Below are 21,687 nucleotides of genomic sequence, written 5' to 3' on the forward strand. Positions count from 1 at the left end.
CTGACAGTAGTAGTAGACCCTCGTCATGTTCCCAAAGCCCTCCTGACCTGACACACACACACAGTGTTGTTGGTTAGTACTGACAGTAGTATTAGACCCTCGTCATGTTCCCAAAGCCCTCCTGACCTGACACACACACACAGTGTTGTTGGTTAGTACTGACAGTAGTAGTAGACCCTCGTCATGTTCCCAAAGCCCTCCTGACCTGACACACACACACAGTGTTGTTGGTTAGTACTGACAGTAGTAGTAGACCCTCGTCATGTTCCCAAAGCCCTCCTGACCTGACACACACACACAGTGTTGTTGGTTAGTACTGACAGTAGTAGTAGACCCTCGTCATGTTCCCAAAGCCCTCCTGACCTGACACACACACACACACACAGTGTTGTTGGTTAGTACTGACAGTAGTAGTAGACCCTCGTCATGTTCCCAAAGCCCTCCTGACCTGACACACACACAGTGTTGTTGGTTAGTACTGACAGTAGTAGTAGACCCTCGTCATGTTCCCAAAGCCCTCCTGACCTGACACACACACACACACAGTGTTGTTGGTTAGTACTGACAGTAGTAGTAGACCCTCGTCATGTTCCCAAAGCCCTCCTGACCTGACACACACACACACACACAGTGTTGTTGGTTAGTACTGACAGTAGTAGTAGACCCTCGTCATGTTCCCAAAGCCCTCCTGACCTGACACACACACACACACACACAGTGTTGTTGGTTAGTACTGACAGTAGTAGTAGACCCTCGTCATGTTCCCAAAGCCCTACTGACCTGACACACACACACAGTGTTGTTGGTTAGTACTGACAGTAGTAGTAGACCCTCGTCATGTTCCCAAAGCCCTCCTGACCTGACACACACACAGTGTTGTTGGTTAGTACTGACAGTAGTAGTAGACGGTACACCATGGCCTTGTGATAGAACATGCTTGTCATGTTGCCACACCATCCCTGACCCTAATACCACATCGTAAGCCCTGGTAACACCACTGAGATGAAAGTTACCTATTGCCTCAGGGCAAAGAGTCCACTACACAGTCCTGGTTACAGTCCTGGTCACAGTCGGGGATTCCTAAACCATTCCCGGTACAATACGACAAGGTGGACCAACAGGGTACATCTCACGCCACACACAGATCAAATCAAATGTTATTTGTCACCTCAAATCAAATCAAATCAAATTTTATTTGTCACATACACATGGTTAGCAGATGTTAATGCGAGTGTAGCGAAATGCTTGTGCTTCTAGTTCCGACAATGCAGTAATAACAAGTAATCTAACTAACACCTGCACCGAATACAACAGGTGAAATGCTTACTTTACAAGCCCTTAACCAACTATACAGTTTAAAGAACAATACCAACAAAGAAAAGGAAATAAAAGTAATAAATAATTAAAGAGCAACAGTAAAATAACGGTAGCAGGGCTATATACAGGGTGTTACGGTACAGAGTCAGAGTGGAGGCTATATACAGGGTGTTACGGTACAGAGTCAGAGTGGAGGCTATATACAGGGTGTTACGGTACAGAGTCAGAGTGGAGGCTATATACAGGATGTTACGGTACAGAGTCAACGTGGAGGCTATATACAGGGTGTTACGGTACAGAGTCAACGTGGAGGCTATATACAGGGTGTTACGGTACAGAGTCAGAGTGGAGGCTATATACAGGATGTTACGGTACAGAGTCAACGTGGAGGCTATATACAGGGTGTTACGGTACAGAGTCAGAGTGGAGGCTATATACAGGGTGTTACGGTACAGAGTCAATGTGGAGGCTATATACAGGGGGTACCAGTACAGAGTCAATGTGGAGGCTATATACAGGGGGTACCAGTACAGAGTCAATGTGGAGGCTATATACAGGGTGTTACGGTACAGAGTCAGAGTGGAGGCTATATACAGGATGTTACGGTACAGAGTCAACGTGGAGGCTATATACAGGGTGTTACGGTACAGAGTCAACGTGGAGGCTATATACAGGGTGTTACGGTACAGAGTCAGAGTGGAGGCTATATACAGGATGTTACGGTACAGAGTCAACGTGGAGGCTATATACAGGGTGTTACGGTACAGAGTCAGAGTGGAGGCTATATACAGGGTGTTACGGTACAGAGTCAGAGTGGAGGCTATATACAGGGTGTTACGGTACAGAGTCAGAGTGGAGGCTATATACAGGGTGTTACGGTACAGAGTCAGAGTGGAGGCTATATACAGGGTGTTACGGTACAGAGTCAATGTGGAGGATATATACAGGGTGTTACGGTACAGAGTCAGAGTGGAGGCTATATACAGGGGGTACCGGTACAGAGTCAATGTGGAGGCTATATACAGGGTGTTACGGTACAGAGTCAATGTGGAGGCTATATACAGGGTCTACCAGTACAGAGTCAATGTGGAGGCTATATACAGGGTGTTACGGTACAGAGTCAGAGTGGAGGCTATATACAGGGTGTTACGGTACAGAGTCAATGTGGAGGATATATACAGGGTGTTACGGTACAGAGTCAGAGTGGAGGCTATATCCAGGGTGTTACGGTACAGAGTCAGAGTGGAGGCTATATACAGGGTGTTACGGTACAGAGTCAGAGTGGAGGCTATATACAGGGTGTTACAGTACAGAGTCAGAGTGGAGGCTATATACAGGGTGTTACGGTACAGAGTCAGAGTGGAGGCTATATACAGGGTGTTACGGTACAGAGTCAATGTGGAGGATATATACAGGGTGTTACGGTACAGAGTCATTGTGGAGGATATATACAAGGTGTTACGGTACAGAGTCAATGTGGAGGCTATATACAGGGTGTTACGGTACAGAGTTAGAGTGGAGGCTATATACAGGGTGTTACGGTACAGAGTCAGTGTGGAGGCTATATACAGGGTATTATGGTACAGTCAGAGTGGAGGCTATATACAGGGTGTTACGGTACAGAGTCAGAGTGGAGGCTATATACAGGGTTTTACGGTACAGAGTCAATGTGGAGGCTTTATACAGGGTCTACCAGTACAGAGTCAATGTGGAGGCTTTATACAGGGTGTTACAATACAGAGTCAATGTGGAGGCTATATACAGAGGGTACCGGTACAGAGTCAATGTGGAGGCTATATACAGGGTGTTACGGTACAGAGTCAATGTGGAGACTATATACAGGGTGTTACGGTACAGAGTCAATGTGGAGACTATATACAGGGTGTTACAGTACAGAGTCAATGTGGAGGCTATATACAGGGTGTACCGGTACAGAGTCAATATGCGGGGCACCTGTAGTAATGGTTTTTCCAAAGACAGCACAACTAACATGACAAAGGAGTCTGATGAGGAATTTCACACAGACAACTATTAAACTATTATTATAGAGATAGAGGGAGAGGGGAGGGAGAGATGGTGACCACCAGAGAGAGAGAGAGCGAGAAAGAGGACATCGTGTGTGTAAATTCCTCTGCTAAAAGCAGTGTAATAAGTACACGTGGAATGTTTTACTCTGACTCCCTCTCCCATCACTGACTCTATAGGCATTATCAAAGCTGTTTACCCGTGTGTTCAGACATTATCACTGACTTCTATAGTCATTATCAAAGCTGTTTACCAGTAGACGTTATCACTGACCTCTATAGTCATTATCAAAGCTGTTTACCCGTGTGTTCAGACATTATCACTGACTTCTATAGTCATTATCAAAGCTGTTTACCAGTGTGTTCAGACATTATCACTGACTTCTATAGTCATTATCAAAGCTGTTTACCCGTGTTCAGACATTATCACTGACTTCTATAGTCATTATCAAAGCTGTTTAGTGTGTTCAGACATTATCACTGACTTCTATAGTCATTATCAAAGCTGTTTACCAGTTTGTTCAATGCCATAGTCTTTGATAGGGCCCAATCCCAAATGCCCCCCCTAGATCCAGTGGTGTAAAGTACTTCATAAAAAATACTTTAAAGTACTACTTAAAGGAAAACGCCACCCAAAAACTATATTGCGGTTTTGGTTTCATTAGTTTCATTGTTGACATCGTCCCAAAATGTTTTGCATGTCACCAATCAAGTTAAGATATGTTTTGCATGTCACCAATCAAGTTAAGATATGTTTTGCATGTCACGTCTTGAAATGTGAATGCTGACATTCAAAATGTAGTTTGAGGTACATTACTGTTCTATTTTTGTTTTTGACAACTTTTGCTTTTGTACATTCCTAAAGAAAATAATCTACTTTTTACTCCATACATTATCGTTACATTGTGAATCCTGAGCAGGATAGGAAAATGGTCTAATTCACACTTATCAAGAGAACATCCCTGGTCATCCCTACCGCTTCTGATCTGGCGGACTCACTAAACACACATTAGTGTTTGGAGTGTGCCTCTGGCTATCCGCAATTATTTTATTTTTTTATAATATACCATTAATTTACTTAATATAAGGAATTTGAAAAGACTACATATATGCTTTTTTAAGTATGTTTAATACTTTCTCAAGTAGTATTTTACTGGGTAACTTTCACTGGAGTCATTTTCTATTACTCAAGACAAATGGATGTTTCCACTGTCTAGAGCCCTACACATGATTGAGTGGATTTGAGTTGTAAAAGCAATATGCTGAATCTTCCACCTGTCAAATACGCTCAGATCTCCACAAGTCCATAGGACATAGGGTCTAGACTACAGGTACATCTGGGATCGGGCCTAGGTGTGACATTCTACCAGGGCATGATTATTGGAGCAAGGCTAGTTCAGGCCAGGCAGAAACTCCAGTCTGAATTAACATCAGCTGCCTACCAAGTGACAATATCAGCTGAGCAACCATCCACATGACACACTCCTATTTTCTATTTAAGTTGACCACTTCAACATGAGTTCTCCTGGCTCAACGTTTTTTGTTGGTGCACAGAATGCTGCTAGTTCTGTTTCATTCCAAAACTTTGAATGGTTCTGATCAAGTAGTGGCATGGTGAACAGTCAAAACCCCTGTACCAGGAAGGTTGAGACCTCTTAGCATAGGCCATAAGGCCACACTTAGACTGGGACGTTGCAATAATGTCTCATTAGGGAATACAACCATTTCAATAAAGGATATGAGAAAACGGTACACAATGTCCATCTAAATGAAGCAACGCATTAAGCCATCTGAATACAAAAGGCTGCACAGCAGAAGGTGGAGACGGCATTCCTGATCCCAGAAGAATCCTGTCGGTTCTTATTCACAATAAGCCCATTCTGAGCCCCAAATCTCCGTCACGAGTGCTAGACACATGACTGTACATGCGGGCGTGCATGTACAGTATAGGCCAGAGCGCATGGGACTGGAGATGGAGAGCGCACGCAGCAGGCCAGGGAGCGTCAGAGGAATTTCTCCAATAACCAACACTTACTTGAGGTTCGATGAACACCGTATGTGTATAGGCCTTACTGTCCACGCTTCCCAACATTTGCACACGAACAGAATCGTTGGCCTATGAAACATTGATAATACGTAGGTCTGATACTGTACGTGGCCGTCAGTATACAAGTCCAATCATTTTGATAGTCTAATGACCACTCCAAAGAAACTAGTATGTAGTGAACGGAACCGCCGACCTGAGACCACTACAGTTCCCTACCTGCGGCTTACGCTGGAACGTCAAGTGGCCAAATACCATAACATCAAAACGGGCCTGCCTGTGTTCCCATTTGATTACTGTCACGCGTAATGAGTCTCCTACCTGCTATGTCCCATAACTGTAGCCGAACAGTCTCTTGGTCCCAATTAAGGACCTTCAGGGCGAAGTCCACTCCTATCGTGGCCCGGTAGTTGGGGCTGAAGTTCTGGTGAACATAGCGCTTGATGATGCTAGTCTTCCCCACCCCCAGGTCCCCTATTACCAGGATCTTATAGAGGTGCTCCTTGTAGTTGTTCTGCATGGCGACCGCGGAGCGCTACGGTAGAGCATTAATACGCAGTGAGGGGAGAGGGGGAGAAGATAAGGCGCGAGAATGAGGAGCGGTGCGCGCTAACGATCCGGAAGGAACGCCCAGAGAAGTGGGGAAGAAAAGTGAACATCGGGACCTTGTGACTCGCCGGGCTCAGCGCGAGGTCAGAGACGTGAGCGCGTGGGGCTGGGCTACCCCATCTGAAGACTGAAGTCTCTCCTTGAGTTTGTTCCTCTCCAAATATCTGAGTTAGTTGTGCAACTCCAGGAAAAGGATTTGCAAGACCTGCATTGTTCTAGCCATAGAGTTGTGCATACAGTGGGAAACCTATTATATTTGTCAGAAAAGGGGTACACACTAATAATTGTTTTTAAAAAAAGAAAGCAACTTTATTAGTTTTATTTAAAAACAGAACCTGTACAAATCTTTGCATCATGTGAACTTATTGTAAAACTACAAGATATGTCTAACACAACCACTTCTGAAAGGAGAGAAACATCAAGGCACTGACATTGTATCCCTTTCTACACTGATGAGACAGCAATCCCTTCTGAAGGTTCCCAGGAGATGTATCACACAGATGAGGACAGATGACATAGCAGAGAGGACATATGGAGATGACAGGGAAGGGTCATCTCCCCTGTGCTTCCCTGAGATAAAGAGCTGAGGTCCTCTGCCCTCCTATCAGACGCCGAACTACAAAATCCAGTTACTTTGGGGATAAAAGCAGGTTCCCTTTAGGCATCATTCCCAATAATGCATCTTTGGTTGGCAAGGAGCCGAGTCTAGCGAGCAAGTTGAAAAGCTTGAGTTAGTGATTATTTATATCAATGTTCCAGCCATTTGATTGAGCTTCTATCAGCTACACAAACTCAACTTCAAAACAAAAACCATTTCAGACTTGGGGCCAAAGTATCAGGTTAACCTCCAATTGGGAAAACAAACATTTGACAACCTCCCCTCTAAAGTTTGGGGATGGGCTTGGCTGCCATGGCGATGCTCTCAATGGCACACTCGTCAGATCCTGAAGAAGCCCCCCTCGCCCCACGCTGTCCCCCAGCTGTTCTTCACCACCCAGAACTTCTGACCAGTCACGTGACAGTGGCTGTAGCCCACCAGCAGCACCGTGTGGTTGGTCAGCTCAAACGGGTTGTAAGGAGTCATGGAGGCCCGTGTGGTGGTAGATACCCTCCTTATAGTGCATGAAGTCAGGATACACCTGGAGGAAAACAGTGTGAGGAACACACCTGGCCATTACTCAGAGCTAGCCAATACACAAACTAGCCAACGTGTGTGTGTGTGTGTGTGTGTCTCACCTCAATGGGGCCATGCTTGACCAGTTCCAGAATCATGGCAGACTCAGTGCAACCTCTGTAGAACCCTCCCATGTAGCTGTAGTGGCAGAGACAGCCATTGGGAAGGTCACAAGGGGAATCCTTCCCAATGTACGGAAAACACGACCCCAAAGTCCTGGATGTACATTCCAATGAGGTAGGGGAAACTACCGTCACAACCTGAGAGGGAGAGCAGTGAGGGTTAGAGACAGGAGAAATACTCACATCATTAAATTACAATTATGCAGCGTGTATAGGTGCTACCTTGTGAGTACTGGGAGCAGGAGATACCCTGCTGTGGATTGAAGATGGGCGTCTCGGTGTTGTTTGTTTGGATCCTGACACGAGCTGCCAACATGCCCGTCGAGGAAAAGAATAGCAGCTACCACACGAAGCTGGAGCCGACAGAGTAGCAGTCAAACCCTGCACGGTCACAACCAATCTAAAACTTCTCGGCTATAATCACCACTGTACAAACCAGACCCCCAGTCAAGCAGTCAGTGAATCATAGTAAACCTATTTTAGCCCCAGGCAGCAACCACACACACACACAGCAGTAGGCCTCTGTTAACCTTTCAACAGCACTCCTGAATCCCAGCCCTGCCCCCCAATTCTCAGACTAGAACACCAACTCACACTTAGGTGAGACAAACATGAGCATTGCCACAGCCAATGTAAATAGAAAGCATAAAGGCCAAGCAGATCACTTGCTTTTCAATATGAGCAACAGTAAAAATGGCACGATGGATGAAAAGTTGCCTTCTAGCCAACTATAGAACTTCAATGTGAAAACAGAGGGGATTATTGGGTACCATAATTATTCTTAGTCACAGTGTCTCAAAACATCTATAAAACCCATGATAATACTCACAGGAGGTCATTGTGGGAGTAGAGGTGTGTGTGCACAGAGTGAAGGGGTACTGGAACTAGCCTCTTGGCTGTGAAGCAGGCCCAGTTGTTCCCCAGAGAATCATGGACCCAGCCTAGCAGAGTCTGGTCACAGTAGCTGGTTACCTCCGAGCCCTTCTCAGAGTACTGGAACAGAGGAGAAATTGTCACTGCGTGTACACGCATGTGTGTGTTGTGTGGAGACCGATCACATCACATAAGATATTGAATGTCATCTTCATGGCCCGAGTTGAAGATTTAAAAAAAATATTAGTCACCATCATCTTTAAAAGCAAAAGTGCAACAATTTAGATGTTTTATGCAAATGTAGCCATTACCCAGATAAAGTCTTTCAATAAGAATGAGCAGACATGTACTGGCTCATAAAGCCACAAACAATTGGCTTTGAGGAAAGCATCTAGTGGGACAGTATGTCACTGTGCCAAGACAAGTCATCTCTACCACGTAGGAGAAAGAACACTCCCCTGATCCAATAACAGGGAGTCATGTAAAAAAACAAACAAGGACTGAATGCAAAACAAAATATTACCCTGAATGAAATAGGCTGGAATTACAGCCCAGAAAAAACATTTGAATCACAAGCCTGAATGTATCAATAATGTAGTAATTGAGATGAAAGCTGGCTTTTACACCTTGAACACTACAATTACAAGGTTTACCAGCCATGCATCTGATGAGCCTGAAACTTAGCGCACAAGACAAGTGCATTTCCATGTCTGCCAAAAAAACTTCCAGACCGACAGATCGTAGTATTGTTACCAGTATAAGCTAAACTGTAGCCCTGAATAAAACACTTGCATCAGCATAACCACTTGTAGTCGTTGAGGACCACCTCGAAGCCCTGATTGTAGATAAGGGTTAAAAAAAAAGCCCGTGTTTCCCAGGTCGTCCACCGCCACAGACAGCTTCTCCAGGTGCACCGTTATCGACGCGGTCTTTAAACCCAACATACAAACGTTTTGGTAATTACTTATCAATTCAACTTTGGGGCTCTTCTGTATCGCTAACGTAACATTGGGCAGAGGGGAAAATTGTAACAAACATTGCATCAATGATATTGTAACAAAGGCAGTCAATAGGCTACAAACAAACGCAATATTAGACTACCGAATACCGAGTCAAGTTAACAATGAAGTGTATGTTACATAGCCGGATTACAAATGTTAAATTCTTCCCTATTTCTAGGAAGAAGGCAGCGCGCTGCGAGTGTCCCTCCATCTCTTACCCATCAGAGAGCAGTTGATGTCCTTGTCTTGCCAGCCCTCCGATACCTGGAACACCCAGAAACCCAACAGATCTTCATAGGTGCAGTTGGCCGGGGTATCAGCCCGGAGCCCTCCACCCAGAGTAGGAACACACACCATCGCGTCACACCACGCTTCTGTTTACAGAACTACGCAGAAATTTGAGTCTACGATAACTAGCGAGTGCCCAAGAGCAATAGCCTAAGTAGAAAAAGGTATGCTATATTTCACCTGCTGGACTGGTTTGTGTTGTGTCCTCTGCACTCTTGTACGTTCACTTCCGTCATATGACCCACTGCAGTTTTCCACGTGACTCGCTGGTTCTTTTTCTTCCAGAGATGAGAGGAGACAAATATGATATATTATATTGGCAAGATAGCCGAGGAACCGAACTAACAATTGAAATGCATGTCCTCAATGAGCGAAGCCAAGTGAGGTCAGGTGGGACAATACGAGCCAATGAGAGTGCATATACGCGTGTGAACAACGGGCAAAACGAAGTAGTTTTTTCTCAGTTGCCGGAATGACACATTAATCCACTTATGTCAGTACATTTGTAACAGCTGAAACATTACGAAACGTATATTCGATCAAATTAGCCGTTATTGTAAAATAAGAATTTGTTTTTTAACTGATTTACCTAGTTAAATACATCTTAAAAAATAAAAAAGTAAAACGTATGTTGACACTCATAGATCTCCATACAAAGGGCTTATCTCACGCGGACAGATTTTGGGAGGAGTAAATCCTCTCGCCTAGCGAGATGCGTGAATTGGAAAGGCAAACTTTGCAAGTGTCGGTAATTGACTTTGGGATGTTCCATGGTAAGGCAAGTCACATCAATTGGTTTTCAGCTGTGAAGACAACACACATTTCACTGTTCTTCACATCAGCAACGCTAGTGTGGCTGCCTGTTGAAGTGTTTAATCAGTGAAAGATCAGTGTTTTATTGGATAATGAGATAACCTCAATTACATGTTTTGTTTTTTAAAGGTTTGTGTGAAAAGGATACTGCGGTGCAGTTTCACCAATGAACCTTTAAAATAATATTGTTGTAGTGTTCACTACATTGGAGTGATTTAGCAGGTACTCTTACCCAGAGCAATTGGGGTTTAGCAGTGGTGGAAAAATGATCCAACTGTCATACCTGAGTAAAAGTATAGATACCTGAATAGAACATTACCCAACTGTCATACATGAGTAAAAGTATAGATACCTGAATAGAACATTACCCAACTGTCATACCCGAGTAAAAGTATAGATACCTTAATAGAAAATTACCCAACTGTCATACCTGAGTAAAAGTATAGATACCTTAATAGAAAATTACCCAGTAAAAATAATACTTGAGTAAAAGTATAAAAGTATTTGGTTTAAAATATACTTAAGTATCAAAAGTAAAAGTATAAATCATTTCTAATTCCTTATATTAAGTAAAGCAGACGGCACCATTTTCTTGTTTTTAAAATGTACTGATAGCCAGGGGCACACTCCAACACTCAGACATTATTTAAAAAAGATGCATTTGTGTTTAGTGAGTCCGCCAGGCCGGAGGCAGGAGGGATGACCACGTGTTCTCTTGATAAGTGTGTGAATTGGACCATTTTCCTGTCCTGCTAAGCATTCAAAATGTAATGAGTACTTTGGGTTGTCAGGGAAAATGTATGGAATAAAAAGTACAATAGTTTCTTCAGGAATGTAGTGAAGTAAAATTAAAAGTTGTCAAAAATATGAATAGTAATGTAAATTACAGATAACCCCAGGGGTGTAAATGTACTTAAGTCGATTTTTGGGGTAAGTGTCTTGCTCAAGGGCACATCAACAGATTTTTCACCTAGTCGGTTCGGGGATTCAAACCAGCAACTTTTCAGTTACTGGCGCAACACGCTTAACCACTAGGCTACCTATCTAGGCTATGTATGCCTTATTGGCCATTAAATAGGATAGGGCTGTGTAGAATAACACAGCAGAAGTCATAATACCCATAAAACCTAGTGGTCAACAAGGAAATGGTTCTAATCTTTTTTTCCACCATTCATTTTCCCCATAGGGGATTTTAGAAACACTTAAAATAAGGGCTGTGTTTGGTGTAGGCTCATCCTGGCGGGACATTTTGATAACAGTGTAAATCCCTCTAGGACATTAGGATGTGATGATTTATTATTTAGAACTTCCTACGTATATATCTGAAGATAATAATTACTGGTGTGTTACAGTAGTCAATGTTTTTGTTCTCACCCCCCCCCCCCCCCCCCTCTCTCTCTCTCTCTCTCTCTCGCTCTCTCGCATTCCTGTCAATTCAAAGGGACTTTATTGACATGGGAAACATGTTTACATTGCCAAAACAAGTGAAATAAACTATTAACAAAAGTGAAAAGACACGAAACAACATCAACAAAGGCTAAACTAGAATCTCTCTCTCCGGTCTGAGACAGTGAGGAGTCATTGATACATCTCACATCCTAATTGGGTGTTTGTCTTCTGAGCTGAATCACACAAGAAAGACCAATCCACAGTATGAGACCCATCACTCATATTCTTCACCACTTAGTGACAAATTTATGCACAAGCTTTAGGCCTCATCTACACACCCACCCACCCACACACACACACACACCAGCCAGTGTGTTCCAGATAACTATTATCCACATAAGTGAGAAGGCGTGTGTCTCAACATCTCAGAGCTCAGTCTGGCCTGACCAGCAGTGTTTAATGCTATTAGATGACACCACTGTGACAACACTCTGCTGTGCTCAGTAACCTAACACACACACATTGTCAAATATTAAAACAGAATTGTCTGATGCGCTCAGTTATTGACCAATATAATGAAGTCATACACATAGCCATCGTTAAACACTCAACAGCTCTTACTCTTGCATTAGCAAGGTTGTGTGTGTGTGTGTGTGTGTGTGTGTGTGTGTGTGTGTGTGTGTGTCGCCAGTCGTTAAAAGGCTTATTTTAGCTGATGGACACTGAAAATATGGAGTCTTGGACAGACACAGTGATTACTGTGGTTACGTCATAGGAGACTGACTCATCTGCTTAACAGACCATAATAAGCACTGATCTCACGGAGGGGAGAGTGCAGGAATTAGTCATGTGTGTTTTTTTCGCTGTGTGTGTTTATGTGTATGAGTGTGTGTGGGTGGGGGGGGGCAGAGGAAGAAGAAAGAGAACAGTAGAAGGAAAGCAAGATGGATCCTTTTAAATATGTTATTGGACCATAAACAGATTTGTCTCATTAATCTATACACTCTTAGAAAAGGTGCTATTTAGAAACTTAAAGGGTTCTTTGGCTGTCCCTATAGGAGAACCCTTTGAAGGACCATTTTTGGTTGCATGTAGAACCCTCTATAGAAAGGTTCTATAGGACCTTTCTACCGGGAGTTCTAAATGGAACCCAAAAGGGTTCTACCTGGAACCAAAAAGGGTTCTCTTATGGGGAAGAACGCCTTAGGAACGCTTTTTTCTAAGAGTGTACTGTCCAGATAATGATGATCCACACTTCTTTGAAAATATATATAATTTATGAAACCTACAAGCAACACACAACTCAGTTATTATGGTGGGAGATTATAATACTGTTTTAAATACCTCAATGGACCTTTACAAACTATCACTCTCATGCACTTCAGGATATCAAGAATATTATGGATATATTGGAACTAGTGGATATATAGAGGCTTAAATATCCTGACCTAGTGAGATATACATTACATGGTGGAGGCTCAATCAACCTAGTCATCTTGACTACTTTCTTATGTCATTCTCGCTGGAACCAAACATTTAAAAAGTGTTGATAGGGGACAGAATGTGGTCGGACCATCAAATAATTAGCATATACATTACGCTTACAGAATTTCCATGTGGGCGAGGGTATTGGACATTTTTTTCAAAGCCTACTGGATCACAATTGACTTTTTCCAACATAACATAGGTACAGCAGATCCCCTTATTGTATGGGATACTTTTAAATGTGCCTTTAGAGGCCATGCAATTCAATACTCATATTTAAAACAGTTGATAGTTGATTTAGAGGGACTAGCAGTACAGATAGATAGCAATAACACCTGAACCAGAGAGGCTCAGTATAGGTTAGATATAAACAAAAAGAACTGGAGGAAATTATTCAAGGGAGATCAGGTGTAATATATTATAAAAATAAAGCGAACTAGATGGAATATGTGGGAAAATGCACACATTATGTTTTAATGTTCAACATAGAAATGCTGCCAAAAATAAATTACTGAAACTTGTTACAAATGACGGAGTCAACCATGATTCAACAAACAATATTTAGAAAGAAGAACCTAAGTACTCTAAACATATATTTTTGTTTCAGTCTCCTCCATCTCCACTTACCAAAGTTAATTGTATTTTTTTTATCTTAATAATGTAAAATGAACAGCTGTACAGAAATGTATTGATGGAATATAAGCCTTTTAGTCCCAGAGAACTCCAGGGCTGGCTGGCACACCAGCTGAGGTATATCAAACCTTTTTGGATGGACTCAGATATCCGTTATTAGCATGTTTTAACCACTCCTATAAAATGGTAGTTTATCAGATACTCAACAAGAAGGTCTGACTTCATTATTACTGAAACAGGATCCAGTCCATTTAAAAAAATGGAGGCCCTTTACACTTCATTTTTGTGAAGCAAAAAAATCTAGCAAAATGCATAGCGCATAAAATTAAGAAGGTATTGTCGGAAATTATGAATCTTAATCAGACAAGTTTTTTACATCTACAATACATTGGAGATAATATAAGACAAGTACTGAAAACATTAGAACACTATGAAAAATCTGGGAAACCAGGCCTGGTATTCTTCATAGCTGACTTTGAAAAGGTCTTTGATAAAATACGACTGGAATTTAAATATAAATGCCTGGACTATTTTAATGTAGGATAATTTCTTATACAATGGCTTTAGTGTTATGTACAGTAACCCCAGGTGAAAACAGTAAATAATGGCTACTTCTCAGAAAGTATTAAACTGTCAAGAGGAGTAAAACAAGGTTGTCCACATTTGGCATATCTATTTGTTATGGTCATCAAATGTTAGATATTAAAATCAGATCCAACAATAATCCTAGAAATCCAGGGCTTTAAAACAAAGCTGACAGTTCATGTTTTATTTTAAATCCACAATCTGGATCCCTGCACAGCCTCATAAAGGATCTAGATAATTGTTCTAACCTCTCTGGATTACAATAGAATTATGATAAGTGCACCATATTACATACTGGATCGCAAAAAAATACAACTTTTACATGACTGTGTAGTGTACAAATAAAATGGTCTGAGGGTGAAGTAGGCATACTAGGTATTCATATCCCGAAGGAAAGAAGTGATCTCACCACAATACATTTGAACAGAAAGTTAGCAAAATAGATAAGATCTTGCTACCATGGAAAGGACAATACTATTTGTGGAAAAATCACCCTGATTAACTCTTTAGTCATATCCCAGTTGACCTATTTACTTATGGCCCTGCTTACACCCAACAACTTGTTTTTGAAATGATATGAGCAAAAAATATTGCACTTTATTTGTAACGACAAGCCAGATAAAAGTAAACAGGTCTAATTATATAATAAATATGAATTCTAAGGGCAGAAATTATAACATATTAAAGCAGTGGACCTCTCACTAAAGGCTTCAGTCATACAAAAGTTATACTTAAATCTGAAATGGTTCTCTAGCCTCACCCCGTGTTCAAGATTGGCCCTTTCCCCTTTATTCAGAGTACAACCTCTCACTTTTGTTTATTTGAAAATTAAATATCTCCAAAATATCCCAATTTTTAAAACAATCCATAGAATGTTGGTTGCAATTTCAGTTTAATCCACTAGTAAAGACAGAACAAATATTACTACAAAGATTATATTTAAACTCAAATATACTAATTGATCAAAAAATATATACTTTTTTGGGGAGAAAACATAAAAACTGTATAATCTTTGTAAGTTATATCATAAATAGGAATGGTGGAGTTATGTCACACATGTAGTTAACAAAACTATATGGAAATGTCTGCTCTACTCAAAATTACAACCAACTGATTGCATCATTATCACAAAAATGGAGGAGGCAAGTGGAAGTGGGAGAAGGTTAGGAACTTGCCTGTCGGCCCTGCATTAAAGACCAGAATTGGTTAGAGAAAATTGTACACCAGTTTAATTTAAGGACCAAAGAATTGACAGCTGTGCCATACAGGTAACCAAATAGTTGTGAAGAGATTTTCAAGGTACCAATTCCATGGCACATGGTTTATGAACTGTTACATGAAATTGCGCCCGATTCAAAACTTAGTTTTTCAAATTAAATTATTATACAGTATTCTTGCAACTAATAAAATGTTATTGAGATTTATATATATATGTAACAGGTGTGAAATTGTGAAATGGCTAGCTAGTTAGTGGGGTGCACGCCAATAGCGTTTCAATCGGTGATGTCACTCACTCTGAGACCTTGAAGTAGTTGTTTTCTTTGCTCTGCAAGAGCCGTGGCTTTTGTGGAGCGATAGGCAACAACAACGTTTAGTGGGAGGCAGTTGTTGATGTGTGCAGAGGGTCCCTGATGTATGCAGAGGGTCCCTGATGTATGCAGAGGGTCCCTGGTTCGAGCCCAGGTTGGGGTGAGGAGAGGGACAGAAGCAACACTGTTGCATTGATGCTGTTAACCCGGATCACGGTTACTGTGGAAAAGAAGGAGGTCAAAGGGGGGTGAGTGTAACCGGTGTGAAATGGCTAGCTAGTTAGCGGGGTGCGTGCTAATAGCGTTTCAATTGGTGAAATCACTCGCTCTGAGACCTTGAAGTAGTTGTTTCTCTTGCTGCTTTTCTGGAGCGATAAGTAACAATGCTTTGTGGGAGGCAGTTGTTAATGTGTGCAGAGGTTCCCTGGTTCTAGCCCAGGTTGGGGTGAGGAGAGGGACGGAAGCAACACTGTTACATTGATCCTGTTGACCCGGATCACTGGTTGCTGCAGAAAAGGAGGAGATCAAAGGGGGGTTTATTTTAACCGGTGTGAAATGGCTAGCTAGTTTACAGCAACACTGTTACATACTGTGTAAATATACAGTGGGGAGAACAAGTATTTGATACACTGCCCATTTTGCAGGTTTTCCTACTTACAAAGCATGTAGAGGTCTGTCATTTTTATCATATGTACACTTCAACTGTGAGAGATGGAATCTAAAACAAAAATCCAGAAAATCACATTGTATGATTTTTAAGTAATTAATTAGCATTTTATTGCGCTGTGCGCAATAATATATATTTACAGTATCTCTATATCTCTCTATCTCTAAAGACCTCCCCTCAACCCCTCCTATTTTGGCATTAACACGTGTCACATATCAGTTTGCAAACAATGTAAAAAAAAAAGATATATATCAATGAGTTAATAAAGCTGCATACAAACATTTGTAGAGTAAGGCAGCGCCAAAATGCAGGTTTCAGCCTAGCTCAGTGCTTTCTGTGGTGGGGCAAGACAGCAGAAAATACGGAGTGTTGCGCCGTGATTGGCTCAGGGTTCTGTCACTCATGGGGACACTATGTCACCGCCAAGTCTAAGTTTAGAGCTAGAACATTTAAAGTTACATTAGAAGTGCCCATCCAAGAAGACTCAAGGTCATTGGTCACAGATAAAATGACGTCAAATCACATTATATCTACAATAAGCTTTGATTTGACTGATCATGCCAACATCATACTTTCAAAATCTTAGCTCACAGTCATCATCATTATGAATCAAGTCGACAATCTACTCCCAAATCCTTTTTAATCCTTGTCCAATGAATCAAAATAATGAAGAGAAATTATATATAAAACGTATCAGTGCTCATCGGCCATTAGACATAAACATTACACAACAAGTTGAAAATCACAAATTCAACAATGAGTGGTTTGGAAGGAATCAGTGGCTAACTGCAAGCATTTGTAAAACAATCATTAGGCTGCTATTCAGTGGAGTGGCTGTGTGGCCCTAAGTCTAACATGCTGACCAGACCTAAACATGCTGACCAGACCTAAACATGCTGACCAATACATGTAGAAATCCATGTTATTCAATTATTACACTCACACTGCTCGCGGGTGCCGAAGAGCGTCTGCGATGCCAAGGGGGTGATTGAATGACGAACTGTTGCCGGTTGTCGTGGTAAAACTGAATGTTTAGATGCCAATCGCCATATAAGTTAAACAATGAAAAAGCATGGAAGGAGGAGAGATGACTAGAAACGATTCGATTGGCCGTTTTATGTGTGGATTATTTGTCGGAGTAGAGGACCTTGTGCATTTCAGGTAAAATAACAACTCAATGTTTATATCCCAGGACAAATTAGCTAGCAACAGCAAGCTAACTAAATAGGACAAATTAGCTAGTAAGTGCAAGCTAACTAGCTAAATTGCCATACATGTTTAATGCTTTTCGACCTGTCCCCAAATGAATGTCATTGGTTCAGAGTTTGCTTTGATATTTTAACCTGCGTGTAGGGATCACGTTTTGTGTAGAGGGACAAAATACATTTATGCACGATGGTGCACGCGCGCAGTCGGTTTGGGTTCCGTGTAAGATTAAGGGTGTCTTATCCTAGTTTAAAATTATAAACATTCAACTTCAGCCATGCTGTCAGTGAAGCATGATTTCTGCTGTGCTCAAATCAACTGTTAACTCGGAACTGCAAAATCTGACTTTAGTGAGTTCAAGACAACTGGGAACTCGGGAAAAACGAGCTACGACTGGAAAAATACGTTTTCAACGGTCATCCAACTCAGATGGGAACTCGGGCCTCATTCTAGAGCTAAGACCTGAAGATCACTGATGTCATCTTGATTCAACCTTTTTTCTTCTTCTAGTTCCTAGTTGTCTTGAAAACACCATAAATCCAGAGAATGCCAGACTTTGATGACACATTTTTATGACACAATTTGCCCACGAAGGACCCACCGCGCCACCTTCCTGTCCAAGTGAGCACAGCACAACAAGGTGAGTCAAAAAAGGTATTGTATGCTGCTGCATAAATGATGTAATATGCAAGGGATATATGTATACTGTAGCTAAGCTGTTAGTAGCCCATGTGCCTCACCCTAATCATTTGGTCTATTTTCACCTCTTAATTTTGCCTACTGTTCTGACTTGGTGGTGCACATGTAGCCTATAACTTGTTTTTGAGAAATGTAATCATAGAATATTGTAAGAGCTTTCATTGTCTGCTTATATGCCCCCTTCATTTATCCTACGGTTCTTACTTGGTGTACAGGGAGAACACTGTAAGAACTCCCCATGTTATGAATTCTGTTACTGTACATTTCAAAAGTGCTGAACAAATAGTTATATTGACTACGTTCGTTCTAGCTCGCTCATTAATGTCTTAATCAAAATTACAGATTGCCTCTTATCCGCTTCCCTTATGCCATAGTTTGTACATCTCAATTGTCAGTACAAACCACATTTGTTTAAGCAAGTCAGCTATTCATCTATGTTTTTTTAAGGCAGTAAATGAGGCTGTGTGAACTGTTTCGCTGCCAGACAAGGCTCCGCTGATAGCCAGGTGTAGCAGTGGTATGGTGTTGGGACCCCTGTTGGAACTCTGCTGTTGGGAGAGCTTTATGTAGGCCTAAACAGTTTGTCACCGTTATAGTGCAGTTAATGTATTGTTTAATGTTGTGTTGTGTAGCGGCTTTGCTGGCATGCGTCCCACTTTTTTTTGCCCCTGCAAGATTGACATGCTAAAATGAGACCAGAGTATCTTGTTTTTTATGGTCTGAGAGTCCTTTAAGTGCCTTTTGGCAAACTCCAAGCGGGCTGTCATGTTAATGATGAGTCGCTTACGTCTGGCCACTGAGCCATAAAGGTCTGATTGGTTGAGTGCTGCAGAGATGGTTGTCCTTCTGGAAGGTTCTCCCATCTCCACAGAGGAACTCTGGAGCACTGTCAGAGTGACCATCGGGTTCTTGGTCACCTGCCTGACCAAGGCCCTCTACCCCGATTGCTCAGTTTGGCCGAGCGGCCAGCTCTAGGAAGAGTCTTTGGTGATTCTAAGCTTCTTCCATTTAAGAATAATGGAGGCCACTGTGTTCTTGGGGACCTTCAATGCTGCATAAATGTTTTGGTACCCTTCCCCAGATCCGAAACAATCCTGTCTCTGAGCTCTACGTACATTTCCTTCGGCCTCATGGATTGGTTCTTGCTTTGACATGCACTGTCAGCTGTGGAACCTTATATAGACAGATGTGTGCCTTTTCCAAATCATGTCCAATCAATTGAATTTACCACAGGTGGACTCAAATCAAGAAACATCTCAATGATGGTCAATGATGATCAACAGGTTTGAATAATTATGCAAATGCGCAATTTCTGTCTTTTATTTTAAATACATTTTCAAAAATGTCTTAAACCCTGTTTTCACTTTGTCATTATGGGGTATTGTGTGTAGATTGATGGAGGATTTTTTCTTTAATTGAATCCATTTTATAATAAGGCTGTAACGTAACAAAATATGAAAAATTTCAAGGGGTCTGAATACTTTCCGAATGCACTGTAAATATAGGGGATTGGAAATGATGCAGACAATTACAGTGATGGAAGCCACAATCTATTTGCCATATTAAAGCTGATCTACCCCCTAAAAAAACATCACAAATAAATGACAGAGAGAGAGGGAGAATTAGGCCGATACCCTCTGATGATCAAAATCCCGAAAAGAGGCGTTAAATTCTACAACCACCTAAAAAGAAGTGATTCCCAAACCTTCCATAACAAAGTCATCACCTTCAGAGAGATGAACCTGGTGAAGAGTCCTCTAAGCAAGCTTGTCCTAGGGCTCTGTTCACAAACACAAACAGACCCCACAGAGCTCCAGGACAGCAACACAATTAGACCAAACCAAATCACGAGTTAAAGAATTAACAAAGAAACTGAGCAAACTAGACGGTTATTTGGCCCTAAACAGAGAGTACACAGTGGCAGAATACCTGACCACTGTGACTGACCCAAAATGAAGGACTGTGTACAGACTCAATGAGCATGGCCTTGCTATTGAGAAAGGCTGCTGTAGGCAGACCTGGATCTCAAAAGAAGACAGGCTAGGTGCACACTGCCCACAAAACGAGGTGGAAACTGAGCTCCACGTCCTAATCTCCTGCCCAATGTATGACCAGAGACACATTAGAGACACGTATTTCCTTCAGATTACACAGATCCACAAAGAATTTGAAAACAAATCCAATTTTGATAAACTCCCATATCTACTGGGTGAAATACCACAGTGTGCCATAACAGCAGCAATATTTGTGACCTGTTGCCACAAGAAAAGGGCAACCAGTGAAGAACAAACACCATTGTAAATCCAACCCATATTAATGTTCATTTATTTTCCCCTTTGTAGTTTAACTATTTGCACATTGTTACAACACTGCATAGAGCTCTTTATTATTTTCGAACTTTGTGTAAGGTTTACTGTTAATTTTTTATTGTTTATTTAACTTTTGTTTATTATCTACTTCACTTGCTTTGACAATGTAAACATGTGTTCCCCATGCCAATAAAGTCACTTGAATTTAATTGAATTGAATTGAGAGAGAGAGGGAAAGAGAGAGAGGGAAAGAGAGCGAGAGGGAAAGAGAGAGGGAAAGAGGGAAAGAGAGGGAAAGAGAGAGAGAGGGAAAGAGAGAGAGGGAAAGAGAGGGAAAGAGGGGGAAAGGGAAAGAGAGGAAAAGAGATGAAAAGGGAAAGAGAGGCAAAGAGAGAGAGGAAAAGAGAGGGAAAGAGAGGAAAAGAGAGGGAAAGAGATGGAAAGAGAGGAAAAGAGAGGGAAAGAGAGGAAAAGAGAGAGAGAGGGAAAGGGAAAGAGAGAGAGGGAAAGATAGGGAGAGGGGAAGAGAGAGAGATGGAAAGAGAGGGAAAGGGAAAGGGAAAGAGAGAGAGACAGGGAAAGAATGTTAACTGACCACCCTTTGAAGCTCCATGTTACCATGGTGATACCTCTCTGTCTGGCACAGGGAGGACATTAAAACTCTACTCACTTTAGTTTCACTCCTGGTTCAATGAAATCCACAGAACCATCAACCTTGAACCTCACAGAGACACAAACACACAGACCTGATCCTACCTCTGTGTTATCGTTTTCAATATTTTCCCCAGTGTATGTGAGCGAGAGATATATAGAGAATGTGTCTATGTTATCGTTTTTCAATATTTTCCACAGTGTATGTGAGCGAGAGATATATAGAGAATGTGTCTATGTTATTGTGAGATTGTGCCACTGCTTGCGGT

At 41.7% G+C, this 21,687-nt stretch overlaps 1 protein-coding gene and 1 pseudogene across 1 annotated transcript in view; both read right to left on the reverse strand.

Moving 5' to 3' along the window:
• The window catches only part of LOC110507979 (ras-related protein Rab-38), a 30,902-nt gene extending 24,697 nt beyond the window's left edge, over window positions 1–6,205 (reverse strand). The window contains exon 1 of the mRNA XM_021588406.2: window positions 5,707–6,205. Coding sequence (XP_021444081.1) covers window positions 5,707–5,905 — 199 coding nt within the window. The 5' untranslated portion in view covers window positions 5,906–6,205. The remainder of the gene's footprint in view (window positions 1–5,706) is intronic.
• A 671-nt stretch (window positions 6,206–6,876) lies between these two features.
• On the reverse strand, window positions 6,877–7,606 carry LOC110507212 (annotated as a pseudogene).
• Between the last annotated feature and the right edge of the window lie 14,081 nt (window positions 7,607–21,687).

Source organism: Oncorhynchus mykiss, chromosome 27, assembly GCF_013265735.2.
Source record: "Oncorhynchus mykiss isolate Arlee chromosome 27, USDA_OmykA_1.1, whole genome shotgun sequence".
NCBI lineage: Eukaryota > Metazoa > Chordata > Actinopteri > Salmoniformes > Salmonidae > Oncorhynchus > Oncorhynchus mykiss.